The sequence below is a fragment of the Canis lupus genome, chromosome 11 (genome assembly GCF_048164855.1).
Source record: "Canis lupus baileyi chromosome 11, mCanLup2.hap1, whole genome shotgun sequence".
In the NCBI taxonomy this organism is placed as follows: domain Eukaryota; kingdom Metazoa; phylum Chordata; class Mammalia; order Carnivora; family Canidae; genus Canis; species Canis lupus.
In genome coordinates this window covers 24,692,086-24,705,242 of record NC_132848.1, presented here as the reverse complement: position 1 = coordinate 24,705,242, position 13,157 = coordinate 24,692,086, and the positions used below count along the sequence as shown (strand labels likewise).

The 13,157-nt window shown below is 52.1% G+C and overlaps 1 protein-coding gene across 6 annotated transcripts in view; it reads right to left on the bottom strand.

Moving 5' to 3' along the window:
• Positions 1-379: 379 nt before the first annotated feature.
• EFCAB6 (EF-hand calcium binding domain 6) overlaps positions 380-13,157 on the bottom strand; it is a 234,115-nt gene continuing 221,337 nt past the window's right edge. For 4 of the 6 annotated variants that reach the window (XM_072843612.1, XM_072843614.1, XM_072843613.1 and 1 more), the window contains 5 exons: positions 10,635-10,865; positions 7,930-8,098; positions 6,761-6,945; positions 3,164-3,313; positions 380-817 (listed from right to left, as the gene is read on the bottom strand). In XM_072843612.1, the coding sequence (XP_072699713.1) occupies positions 695-817; positions 3,164-3,313; positions 6,761-6,945; positions 7,930-8,098; positions 10,635-10,865 (858 nt within the window). In that variant the 3' untranslated portion in view covers positions 380-694. The remainder of the gene's footprint in view (positions 818-3,163; positions 3,314-6,760; positions 6,946-7,929; positions 8,099-10,634; positions 10,866-13,157) is intronic. The other 2 variants (XM_072843615.1, XM_072843616.1) reach the window with 2 other exon arrangements.

Sequence of the window (13,157 nt, the reverse complement as noted above, 5' to 3'; positions counted from 1 at the left end):
CCTGGCTGCCTCTCCCTAGTTCCTTCCAGAACCTTCCAGAAGGCAGCAAACTCTAGGTCTCCCTTCCATTTGCCTCATAGAAGGTGGTAAGGACTGCAGAGATTTAAAAGTTCTCTTAGCTGTCAGATCCCGCCACATCCAAGGAAGGGTCCCCCCCCTGAAACAGTCACTGATGGGTGCCTCCAGCCAGCTGCTGGCTGGGCTGGCACGAGGCCTGACTCAGACCCGAGCTGGTGCCTGTGTCTCTAGGGGCAGAGAGGCGGCCATGCGGACAAGCCCAGCAGGGGTCCGGATCTGACCCAGGACGGAGGGAGGCCTTCTGTGCCCCCCACCTCCCAGGGCAACCAGCAGGCCCTCAGGAATAAAAGCTCCAGAAATCCCAAGATTTTAAGTATTTTATCACTGGGGTTCTTTTGAAGTCTTAGAATCACTCCTGCAAAGACTACCATCTCTATTCGCTCCAGCGGAGTGAGGGGTGTTGGGGCTCAGCGGGGCAGCCCCCGAGCCGCCCGCTGATGCTGGAGCCGTGGGGCGGCTCTGAGCCTCGGCCGCTGTGAAGACACAGGGCTGGGTGTGTTTCTGGAGACGCTCTGACGGTTCATGACCCCCCCACCCCCCGATGCTACGGTTTCATTCAAGTCAGGGACAGGCCCCGTGGTCCCCGTCGGCCAAGATGCGTCCCAGGTCAGGTCACCTACTGAAGGAACGCCCGCAGGAAGTCGTTGTAGGAGATCTTGGAAGACAGCGTCTTGTCATAATACTCCAGAATGTGAAAGAACTCCTCCTCCGAGAGGTTGATGCTGTACTGTCTCAGGACCTGCCACACAGAGCCCCGCCCATCTTGGTGCCACTCCAGGGGATGCCACCTCCAGTGCTCCCCCAGCTCCCTGCCCCCCCCACAGCCCCCTCCCTCTCCCCCCACTTCCCTCCCTCCCTCCTGCCTCCTCCCTCCTCTGGCCTCACCCCCACCCCCGGGGGCCAGAGGATGCCCCCAGGGTGTGAGACCCAAGACTCTCCCTGTGCCACAAAGCTGGGGGATCTTCCCACTGTCCTCTGCTTAATACCAGCACGGCCCTCGGCGGAGGGGGCTGGTCACGGCCAGACAAGGGATGGGCAGGGCAGAGCAGAGCATAGCAGGGGACCTGGCCCAGGGCCCTGACGAGGGGGAGGAGGGCAGGGCGGCAGGGCAGGGTGCCGGGTGTGGCTCATCTGACAGTCGCACGGCCCGGGGCACAGCTGGCCCCCCAGCCCGCAGCGACTGCCCCCTCCTCCCAGTGGGGACACCCCTGGTCTGCACCAGGCCGCCGACTGGCCGGCTAGAAGGGAACCCTTCTCAGCCTCTCTCGGAGCTAGGAATGTTCTGGTGAGTTAAACCTACGTGAGAATGTGCTGTGGGACTTCTGGGAAGCCTCTAACGGGAAGGCACCTGCCCCTTCTCCTCTCCTCTTTGCCTCTTTGCTGCAGGGAATATGGAAGTGATGCTGGGGCTCCAGCAGCCACCGAGGTCCACGAGGAGACTCGTGGATGGAAGCCGGTGCTGGGGCGGTAGAGCGAGAGCAGTGGCGGCCCCGGGACTGTCCAGTATGGCGCTAGCTCAGGCCTCCTACCCCGGGGCCTGTTTTAGGTGAGAGAGAAACAGGCTCCCACCGCCTGGAAGCTGCGGCCCTCGCCCACCCCACCCCAGCGTCACATGGAGCTGAGACAGCTCCTAATAGAGGGGTTCCCCCACAAGTTACAGACTTCCTATCTATGCTTTGTGTAATAATTTGTTCCTAAGAGAAGACTAGAATGTGGGGCTGGAGGAGCCCGAGGTTCCCCTGGGCAGCAGGGAGACGGGCCCTGCCGGGGAAGCTGAGTTTGGGCGTCCCCAGCACCCAGCTGGTCTCCGACTCTGGCTCTGCTGAGGCCACATCTACCTTTCTAGTAACTCCTCCCTACGCCACCCCAAATTCCTGGGATGCAGACAGGACCCTGCTTCCTTCCCCTCTTGGCTTGGAGACTGAAGGAGAACCCCGGGCTGAGAGGTGACTTGAGCTCAAAGTAAAGACAAACAGTGTGACCTGGAAAGCCACTTGGGGGTCCCTGAGGGCTGGTGTCCCAGGGGCTGCTGCGACATCTCCCCCTCCTCCGTCCTGTGCCCTGTCAGCCCACCCACCAACTACCAACCACAGCTCATCTTCCTGACTCGAAAGGGGAGGGTTTCACTTTTTAAATTTTAGTTGAATCAGAGATGAACCTAATGGATATATTTTTTTGTAAGCGCATTTTGAGATCATAACCTTTTGTCTGTTGGATGTTTTGACTGAGTGTTTTCATGACTGTGACATGTGATTTTTTAATCTAAGGTTTGGACCCCAATTCCTTTCTCAATCTCAGTGGCTGGGCAGGGATGGAGAAAGGGGTGGGTAGGGCGTGGGGGCCAGAATCTGCTAAGCCAACAAGTTCTACATGATTCGGAAAGTAGGAGTTCTGACTCACCCTTGAGGGAGGCCTATTTCTTTGGTCTGGGAGGAATGTGCCCGGGATCCTACAGGAAGAGCCAACACTGGGCCCTGGAGGGGCAGCTGCAGGCCTATGGTCACCAGGCTGCCCACAGTGAGGGGTGCCCTGAGGACCTCGTGTCCTCAGGGTGCTGCACACTCGTGGTGTGTCAGAGGCACCAGGGTTCAGACTACAGACAAGCATGGCTGGGCCAGGCTGTGGGGAGGTGGCTGGCACCACACGGAGGGCAGCTGTGGGAGAGGAGCGGGCGGCCGCTGCCCAGGAGGCAGAGCTGGGCTCTGCTGGCAGAGTGGCTGTGGCTGGGACCCTGCTTTATTTAGCTCCTGCGCTAGGGGTCTTGTGAGGTAGATGCAGGCCCTGGCTCCCCCATGGAGACCACGGTCCCAGCCTTGCGTGGGGTGCAGTCTGGGCTCCAAGAAGCAGAGGCCCCTGTAGTGGGGCCCTGAGGGCTCAGGTCGTGTCCCCACAAGGTTCTAGAAACCTCCAGGGAGGACAACCTGGGGTCCACGGTGGGGGTCCCAAAGAAGTGAGTCCAGGACAGCTGTTCATACTTGGGCCTTTGCCAGGGAGAGGAGGGGTCCTCTTTTGAAGTTTCCTGGCCACTGGCCTTTGGCCACTGCTCCCTGTTCAGATGCAACAAACACTCAAGAGATGAACTCACCTTCCTGAAATCAGCCACGCTTAAAAGCCCTGTCCCGCCCTCATCATAGGCTTTGAAGGTACGCCGCATGGGCCTCCAGCAGTGCACAATTTTGGGCTGGATACGCAGTAAAGCTGAATAAAAGGAAGAAGTCTCAGCACCAGATTCTTTCTGGGGGAAAAAAAATACCACAAAACCAAGAAGAGGTGAGAAAGGAGCTTGTGAATGGGTAGCATGGGGTGGAGGGCCTTAATCCTATCCTTGCCCATGCTCATCCCTACCCTGGGCTCCCCTGGCCCACTCCCCTCTGCAACAGGGCTCGCAACAGGGCTCCTAACAGTAAGATCACCAACCCTGCTGTTCAGAACAAGTCACCTACTCCCCACCCCTGCCCTCCCTCCTTCCCCAACCTGGGAGGAAGGTGGCTCCGTGGATCCCCACAGATGGGGAAGTGGGAGGCTCAGGGAAGTGAAGTGGCAGGACCAGGACAGATCCCAGCCCTGCTCCTCCCAGGTTATGGAGGAGAGAGAGGGCCAGGGAGAGACAGCTGGCCCATTTCAAAATAGTTTGAGGTAAAAAGAGATTTTGGTTTGGGTCTTCTTGTAGGTTATGATAATGAACAGTTTTTTTTTTTTTTTTAAATCACAAGGTTGTAATTATATCTTATAATTAGACAGTACACTACACTGTGATTATTTCATTTAGGTGCTATTAGATTGAAAACAAGGTATTTTAGCATGATTTTGCCCTAACGCATGTCTGAATATCACAGAGGTGAACTGCAGGCAATAACGTGTAACACACTTTGGGAAAGTTTAATTTTAACATGGCATTACGTAAAACAAATTAGTGCAAAGTTAAATTGCTTTCAATTTTTACATCATTTAGCATCTATGATGGAAACTCACCAGATACCCTATAGCTTCAATTAGCTGCCAATTTACCCAATCTGCCGATCTGCACTCGAAAAGGAAAGGATTCCGTGCTTACTGGCTCTTTCCACACCCATGCCTGGCCTGAGAAAGGCTTTTCCCATCCCAGCTCAGTACAACCAAGCCACCCGGAGGGCCTCTGTCTCCAGCTCTGATGGGGAGCAAGAGCAGAGTCCCAGGTGGCCGTCTCTGCTGCTGAAGTTTGCAGAGAAGGCCCCCAAAGAACTAGGAGAAATGGCCCTTTTAGCTTCTCTGTGGAGAGCCAGCTGGCCTGAGCTCTCCTCACTTGAGTGGTGGGGGCCTCGGCAGCCCGTGGGAGGGACGGGACTGGAATAAGGAACTGGGCCAGGCAGTGCAGGGCTTCTGGAGGCGCTGGGCCCGCGCTCTCCTGGGAAAGGCCCCGGGGAGAAGTCTTCTGCGCACTCACACCCAGGGTAGGGATGGGGTGGAAGGCAGGACTCTTTCTGAAGCACAGTGTGGCAGCTGTAGTCTGTCTGGGGGTCACAAGCAGAGCTGGGGGTGGGGAGCACAGGGGAAGTGTGCTGGGATGTCTGCCCAGAGGCATGGCTCCCAGTGGGGTCGTCTTGGAGCACCTGTCACTTCACTGAATACAATCTCAGGAGCCTAGGAGCCAGCTTGTCAGCCCCTTGGGGGAGATGGGCAGTGGGTCTGGAAGCAGGGTGGTCTCTGCACTAGGGAGGGCTCAGGAGGTGTTACCCTTTGCAGGCCTTAGAACCCAGTGGATCTCCCCCTCGTTTACAGAAGGGAACTGAGGCCCAGAAGAGTGGCTGAGGGAGGCCAGAGCTGCCAGCGGCCTTGCAGGCTCTGCAGTCTCCATCGTTCTCACCTCTGCTCCTGGGTCCCCTAGAGATTGACGGAAGACAGCCTTTTCCCTGCTCACAGAAAAATTGAGCTAGAGAAACAACTGTCTTTTAAAAATTAATTTATTCATAAGAGACACACAGAGAGAGGCAGAGACACAGGCAGAGGGAGAAGCAGGCTCCCTTGTGGGGAGCCCGAATTGATCCCAAAACCCCGGGATCACGCCCTCACCCAGACGTCCCGAGAAACAACTGTCTTAATCTTAGGTTTTTCTTCCATAACTTGGCCTAAGCCTTTGATGCAGCTCCGGCTTGTCTAAAGTAGAAACTGCACTAAGATGAGACCTGACTTTGCACAAAATTACATACAAATTCAGTTGCACAGAAACGTTCTGTGTGGGATCAACCATTTTCTGGGTTGACCAGTCATGGCCTTGCTGCTGCCAGGAACAGCGAGGACCAGCTGGGGTGGTCCGGGTCTGTCCCGTGCCCTGATCCCAGCAGCTGAGCCCCAAGGTAGCTGGAATCAGCTGTTCATCCCCCCAGTCGACAATGCCAGCTCTACTTGTTCTTTAATTCAATATTATAGGTGATGGAAAAACTTTGCTTTTTTTTTTTTTTTGTTGTTTTTTGTTATTGTTGCTTCATGTTCTGAAAAGACTGGGGAAAGGTGAGTCAGTGAAAACACTGGTTGGAGTGGGTGTGGGTGAGAATCACAAAATTTATAAATAATTGAGAAAAAAGGTAAAAACCCAGAACAGCCTTCCAACTGTTATTTATGCATCTTTAGGCTCTCATTCCTCTTTAAAAAAAACAAAAAGTAAAATTGCAGACAATGCATTGTGGGTAAAGTTTGTGCAAGAAAGATGATGAGTCTCCTACCCACCTCCCTACACCCAAAGGAAAGGGTCTGGCTTGCGTCAGATGCTAATGCATGAACACCCATTCCTGTTTACGTTAAAACTGTTCCAATCTGCTGTAACCCCCTCACTCAGCTTTGGCTTTTCAGCCAACCGACTGATCACTGCTCCTTGCACTGTATGCGCAGTTGCACTGCTCCTATTTGCCAAACAGGTGTCTTTGGGCTCTGGGGGAGAAGCCACGGTCACTTGGCATCTGCCACCCACATGAGTCTGAGAAGCCAAGAGCCAGGCTACTGGCCCCTAATCTTGGGTCTCCAGGCCCTTATGGGGCTCCAGAATGGAGAAAGGAAATCTCTGAATCATTTCCAAGAAAGAAAAATTTGAGCTGTTCGCAATGTTCTCAATGCCTTTACCTGCACCTCTTGCCTCCCTGAAATACCTACCAGCTAGCTGGCTTTGGGCCCACTGAGCAGACCCTGGTGGTTGTGGGCTTGCCCAGAAAGTGTCTGTACAGGCCTTTAGGTAATGGAGATGGGACAGCAAAGAATTGCTTGACACGTATATATACACACGCATTATACGTGTACATACACACATCATACAAGTGTGGTATACATACATACATCACCTGTGTACACATCCTGGGTGTGGTATACACGTCCACATGCACATCTCACATGAGTACAGTATATGCACACATCACACGTGTCCATATATACCACACACACGTGATATAGAGATATCACATATACCACATGCATGTGATAGGCACATTCATGTGTATAGACAAAAATCTGAGCCAATTTTAAGGATCTTGGGGAGGTGACAGTGAGATGGGGGGACATGTGACAGGTGGGTTCTCGCTGTCCAGTGGCCCCTCCTAGAGTCTCTGTGTCCACCATTTCTATGAAGCCAGATGATCTGAATTTACAACGGACTGAGAGAGGTGAGAAACCCTTTTCGCCTCAGACCCACAGGTTTCCCCAGAGTGACTCCGCATACCATTTTATGTGCATTCTGAATTTTCATCCTCTGCATCAGTGAGGTTTCCTTCGCTTTCAACAGGAGGACACAGCTCTGGATGAAGTTGCAATAAGCAAACTTCCCATTGTTCTTTAAATCATACTTCACGATGAGCTGCTGACATTCCTCTTTGCTTATGTCCAGATTGAATTTCTCCACAAGAGCTAAAGACAGAAACATGGGTTCAGCTGGTGGCAATCTGTTCACCTGCTCGTTTGTTTGCACCTGCGTTCTTTCCTCTCCTGCCGAGATGCCCTCTGTGCTTTAGGCCCCGGCTGGGTCCCTGCTCACAGGCTCATGGTGGGTGGCAGGGCCGAAACGGAGGCAGACAGGTGCACAGCAACCTGAGTGTGGTGAGGAGGGGGAGGCACCCCGCATCCTGCTGGCCCTCACCGTCCTGTGTTTGGAGCCACCACTGCTGTATGGACAGAGCATGGTGGAAGCTGTGGTGAGGAGCCTGAGAGAAACCACAGGACATGGTACCCCTGGGACACGCATGGTGAGGTGGGGCTGGGCTGGGGAGCCTACAGAGGTGGCCCCAAAATGCCTTTCACGTTCCCACTTGCAGAAGGTCATCGGCAGGGCATGGAACATACAGAATGGCCTCTGAAAATTGCTAAGCATGTATTTCTTACAGTATTGAATTTTGGATGTGCTACTAGAGCTAGACAAGCTGAGCAGGATAATGGTTTGGTGGCTTCAATGGGTTCATGGTTAAAAATTAAAACACAGTGATGGTGATGACGACAAGACAAGCTAAGGTTCACTGTCTCAAAATCAAAAGAATTAACTAAAAGCCAAATGGAATCACATGTGCATTAAAACCAACACTGCTGATTTGGTTTCAGTGAAACATGTTATATTAATAATCAATGGAATGATGCTGGATTATTATTGATTTCATATTTGATATTCATTTTATAAATGGTTACTTTTTGTAGGAGGTGTTCACTTAAGAGAGTTTACCCCTTGCTTTGTTTACACATTTTAAGCCATGATTATCATAAAAGGGATTTATATTAATATTGGAGGTTCCTGAAACATTTTCCTTAAAAGTGGATCTAAAGATTAGTCAAGAGGAGGGGGACTGACTGACCACGGTGGGGCGGGGACTCATGCCAGCAGGTGACACTATCCTAAGAACACACCCAGGAATTCAGCCGTGGTGACCTGGCCCTGCTTATTCACATCCTTCTCTTTGCATTCTTTCAGGAACTCTCGCCAGCAGCCCTGGATTTTCTTCTGGAGCTTGCTTTCTATGGGCTCGCAGTTCTGCAAGGGCAGGGTGCCTGGCGCCGAACTGGCACTAGCGGGGGTCTAGCGAGAAAGGAAAAGAAATTGTCTTGTAATGTGAGATTCAAAACAGAAGTAATCATGCAAACGTACAGACCAGGCTCAGGTCTGGGGTGAACGATTTCAGAGGCAGCATTAGCTCAGAAATAAATGAAGAGCAAAACATAGATGGCTATTCTATTTGATTCTTACTTCCATCAGTGGGCCACATTTGTGCCAAAACACAATAACCAACATAGTTTTAGAAATAAATATATAGCCAAGATTCAGGTATAGGGAGATGTTATCTAAATATATGATGTGTGTGTATGTGTGTGTGTGTGTGTGTGTGTGTGGTGACAATAACATATTTTTCACCAGAGGAAATCTTATCAAAGAAAGGGAGTCACCTGTCATTTTCATGGATGTCTAATCCTGCACTCCCTTCCAGATGTCACATATTGTGAAATTATGTGGACCAAGTATAAGGCTGTTCTTTGTCTTATTGTATTTTCCATTTAAACACAGGGAATGAATTGGTGCCCGGGCATTGCCCCGAATGTCCTATGGTTATCTAATACAGGAACCAATTCAATTGCATTCCTGCTCTTTCTCTCAAATCCTGTACCACCTGAGCCTTCCCCATCTGGGTTGATGTAATGCCCTTTTTCCAGGTGCTCAGGCCAAAACCTTAGAAGCCATCCTAGGGTCTCTTTCTTTCAACCCAACACCTAATCTGTTGGGAAATCCTGTTGGTTTCACCTCAAAGACATATCCAGTGTCTAATAAATACTGGTATTAGGGTAAGTATTCTTTCATGAAACTTTGTTTCAGGTACACACTTTTGAGTAACTAAATCATAAAGTCAACCCTATTTCTTACTGCTGGTCAAGAAGCTTAAAAGTCATCGACAAAAGCCAAACTTCCAAAATACCAACCAGAGACCTCTGGTCACTGGCTCCCCATTGCCCACCTTGCTCGGAGCCAGCAGGCCTCTCCCCTGGACCATGGGAGCCTCCTCCCCACCTCCTTACTTCTCCCCGCCCCTCCAGTGCCCACTCCACCCACAGTCTCTATTCCACACACAGAATCCAGGGGAGGCTTTTTAAAGAGGCACACTGCCCATATCACTCTCCTGCAGGAACACTTGCAAGGGCTCCATCCCCCTGGGAATGAAAGCCAAAGTCCTTGCCCCCTCCCCAGGTCCCCCCCCTCCCCCGCCACCAGCAGGGTTCCTGTGGCTACTGTAATAGGTCTACAAACTTGGCAGCTTAAAACAGCACACAGTTGTTCTCTTATGGTTCTGGAGGTCAGAAGCCTGAAATGAGTCCCCCTGAGCTAAAATTAAGGTGCCAGCAGCACTGAGTTCTTTCTGAGGTTCTAGAGAAAGAACCATTTTTTACCATTTCTGGAGAATCCATTTCTTACCTTTTCCAGCATCTAGAGGTGCCCACACTCCTTAGCTTATGGTCCCTTCCTGTACCTTTCAGGTTAGTAGCATCGGGTGAGCCTTTCTCAAATGGCATCTCTCCGACTCTGACCCTTCTGCCTCTGCCTTCCCGGTCTACAGGCTTGCCTTGGGATTGCCTTGGGCCCTCCTGGACACTTCAGAATAATCCTGCCTTAAGTCAGCTGATGAGCACCTTTAATTCCATCTGCAATCTTGATTCTCCATTGCCAGGTAAGGTGACTTATTATATGTCCCAGAGATTAGGCCGTGGACATCCTTGGGGCACTACTGAACCCCCTTTCATTCTCCTCTCTTATCTTCAACTTGCTAAATACTATTGTTTACTGTTTCTTGCCCATCAACCCCAACAAGAATGGAAACTCCACAAGAGCAAGCACCTTTGTCCCCTCTTAGCTCTAGAAAAGGCTCAGCATGTAGTAGGTGTGCAGTAAACATGTGTTCATTGAATGAGCGTCTCTGAGCACTCATCATGCATGAAGCCCAGCAATGGTTGCCTTATGTACATGATTGAGATCCTCTCAAGCCCCCTTTCCCTGGAGACACAGTCATCTTCCTGCAGATCAGGGAAGAGCCACAGGGAGGCTGGCCTCCTTCCTGAACCCCAGGCTGAGCGGCTCAGCCCAGGGGCAGGGTCACAAAGTTAGACAGGCCTTGGTTTGAATTCAGGTTTCTCTGTGTCTAACTTGAGGACACCTCTTAGAGCCTCGGTATCTTCAGCCATAAAATGGGTGTAACACTTCACAGTAGGGCCCTTGCACACAGTGGCTATCTACCACTGGGCATTTGCTTTCTTGCCTGGTGAAACTCCAGCTTACTGACATCTATAGTCTTTTGCCCCCACTCCTATACCCATTTCCACCCCTGAAGGCTCCCTATTCCTCCTTCCACCCTCCAAACCTCCCTTTCACCCAACCCCTTCCCAGCCCTTCCTCACACCTCCTCTCTCCCCCTTCCAGGCAAGTAAGTGCTAAGGACCCACCTGTGACCTCGCCCCAGGCTTCCCATGTCACCTTCTCAGTCACCTGCCCCTTGGGAACTCTAGGTAGGGTCCAGTGGGGTTTGGGGACTTGGGGACCCGGTGCATGGCAGCACTACGAGAGGAGGACTCACACAGGGGTGGCTCTGTGCTTTCAACCCCGCCTTCAGGTCATGAATGGGCGATGATACTGCAGGCCTGCTTCCATCTGAGATTTCAGGAACACTGCTGCCTCTCTGGGCCTTGGCCGAGCTGCCCGTGGTCAATGGTGTTGGCGCTCTCTTGGAGCTGAACATGCTCAGGAGGTCCAGGTACTTCAGCCTCCCCTTGGCATTGACTGGCATCTTGCTCCACAGTCTGTCAAACTGGCAGAGAAGCAGAAGTCAGTCCCAAGGGTGAGTGTCAAAGCCCAGCGGAGTCTCCGGCGGTGCCCATGAGGAGCTGAGGAGGCCAGTGAAGGCCAGCACTCACGTCGGCAGGGGTCTAGGCCCACATTGATTAAAAAAAATTGAAAAAGAAAAAAAAAAAGCCCATTTGGCCGCTGTTTGATGGAGGCCTCCGGAAGACAGGAATGGCAAAGACAAGAGGATTATTCATGGCTTCCTCAGGACATTTTTTAATTGAATTGGGCCCTGAGTGAGCAGTTGAAGGCCATTAAATGTTGTGATTAGTCACAGAGACTGAGCTGCAGTATAGAAGACTCTGGGAGGAAATGCAAATGGAAGTCCTGGCCCACCTCGGTCCCAGGGAAGCCCAGCCGGATTCATTTCTCTTCTGGGCCGGGGCCGGAGTCCTGCCACCAGCTGGCCAGACACCACTGCCCTTGGCCGCTGGGCTCGCAGCCATGGTGGGGGTCCCTGAAGGGCCAGAGCCGCCCCCATAAACTGGAAAGGGAGGCATTTGGGAACCAGAGAGAAGTGTGGGGCTTTGGGCTGGTACTGTCTGATGTCACAGGCCGTGTCCGGACCACATCAGCAGGGATGGAGCCAAGTGACTCCAGCGTCCTGCATGAGCCACTTTTGATGACTGGAGACTTTCAGGGAATTAAGAAGAGTGGTAACTTACTTCCAATTTGGTTTTTAGAGCCCCTCAGAGCTGGTGGGGCCCCAGCCTCCAGCATGAGCCAAGGGGAGTGGTGTCCCCTGAGAGGCAAGAGGAGCGGCAGCCCCCACCTTCCTGTGGGTCTTGGCTGGCGCTTCCAACCTCCACTGGGGTTTCCCTCCATTTGGTTTCCCCCAAATGATGAGAAATTCTATGGGCTCTGTTTCAAATTCTGGAAATGAAATACTGAGGTGTGAGGAAGAGACGGAGAATGGTCCAGGCCCCAAAAAGGAAAAAAGGTTTAGTTTGGGACAATATTCTTGATTAATGTTTTAAACCTTTCATTTCACAAGGGTTGTAGCTTTGCGGGAAATTCCAAGGATGGCTCAGAGAAGTCCCTATCTGTGTGGAAGTGAGACATCTTGAGAAAATGACCATGTAGTCTCAGGGAGACTCCATTGTCACCAAGGGCAGTAATCACCCCCAAACAGGAGGAGGCCATGCTCCCTGTCTCCTTCCAGGAAAGAGACAAACCCCAAACCCCCAGGACAGGTGACCGATACTCTTCTCTACTCCCCCCCCCCACCTTGTGCTGGAGCCCCCTCTGCAGGTGACATCTCCCTGCCTGGCCCTGAAGCTCTCTGAAGCTCGTCTGAGGTTCCTCTTTAAATGTTGACCACCTCACAAAAGAGCCGGCATGCAGCAGGTGCTCTAGAAATGTTTGCTCCACTGCTTAAAGATGATCAGAGGGTGGGTAAGACCTTTTAAAAATGAAGAGAGACAGCCGGTGCGAAGCCATATTGCAATCATATTCATCATGAAGGGCTTTAAGGAAGCAGAGCAAGATCCTATAAGAGGAAGAGGGCTACCGAGGACTCTCCTGTCCTCCTGTGTTAGTGACACTGGGGAGGAAGGAGGAGGAAGGTCATCTTATCAAAGGGAAATGCAAAGCAGGGTGTGAATGCTTATGGATGAGGTGAAAACCCAAAGCATGGAAGTGAGGACATATACCAAACCACAAAGGACAACAGTGGTGTCTCCTGGTCTGGCAGGAGGGGCAGAGACTGACCAACTCCTAATGAAACTTTGTGGTGCAAAATGGAAGTCAAGGCAGGACCATGGAAATCCTCTCTTCACTAAAGGAGCCTCACCACGAAGGGCAGGATGCACACCGGTGCAGGATGGAGGCGGGCGGGGTGGGGGGGTGGCGTGGGGACAAGAGAGGCATCAGAAGACCGGAGATGGGCACCACGAGATGGCACTCCAAAATTACAGGTTTGTGAGCTGGGCACGAAACCCGGGCAAAATTCTGGTGGTTTGTGAATGAGCTGACAGCGAGTAAGTTCCCACTTCACGGTGTCAGAACGTGCACTTGCTGAAATGTCCCCTGCAAACACGGAGCTGGGAACCACCTTCTGAACACTTAAAAATATCTGGCTTTGGGGTCCATTTCTGTGATGTGGAAAGCTCCCAGAGAATCCCACTCCCATCCTAACCAGAGAAAGCCAAATATCCACAAAATCAGCACCGTTCTAGAGCCCATCGGAGAGCTGAGGCTCCAGGGAGCCCAGGGGACTGAATGCCACGGAGCCCCAAGTCTCCAAGACAGCCAGACG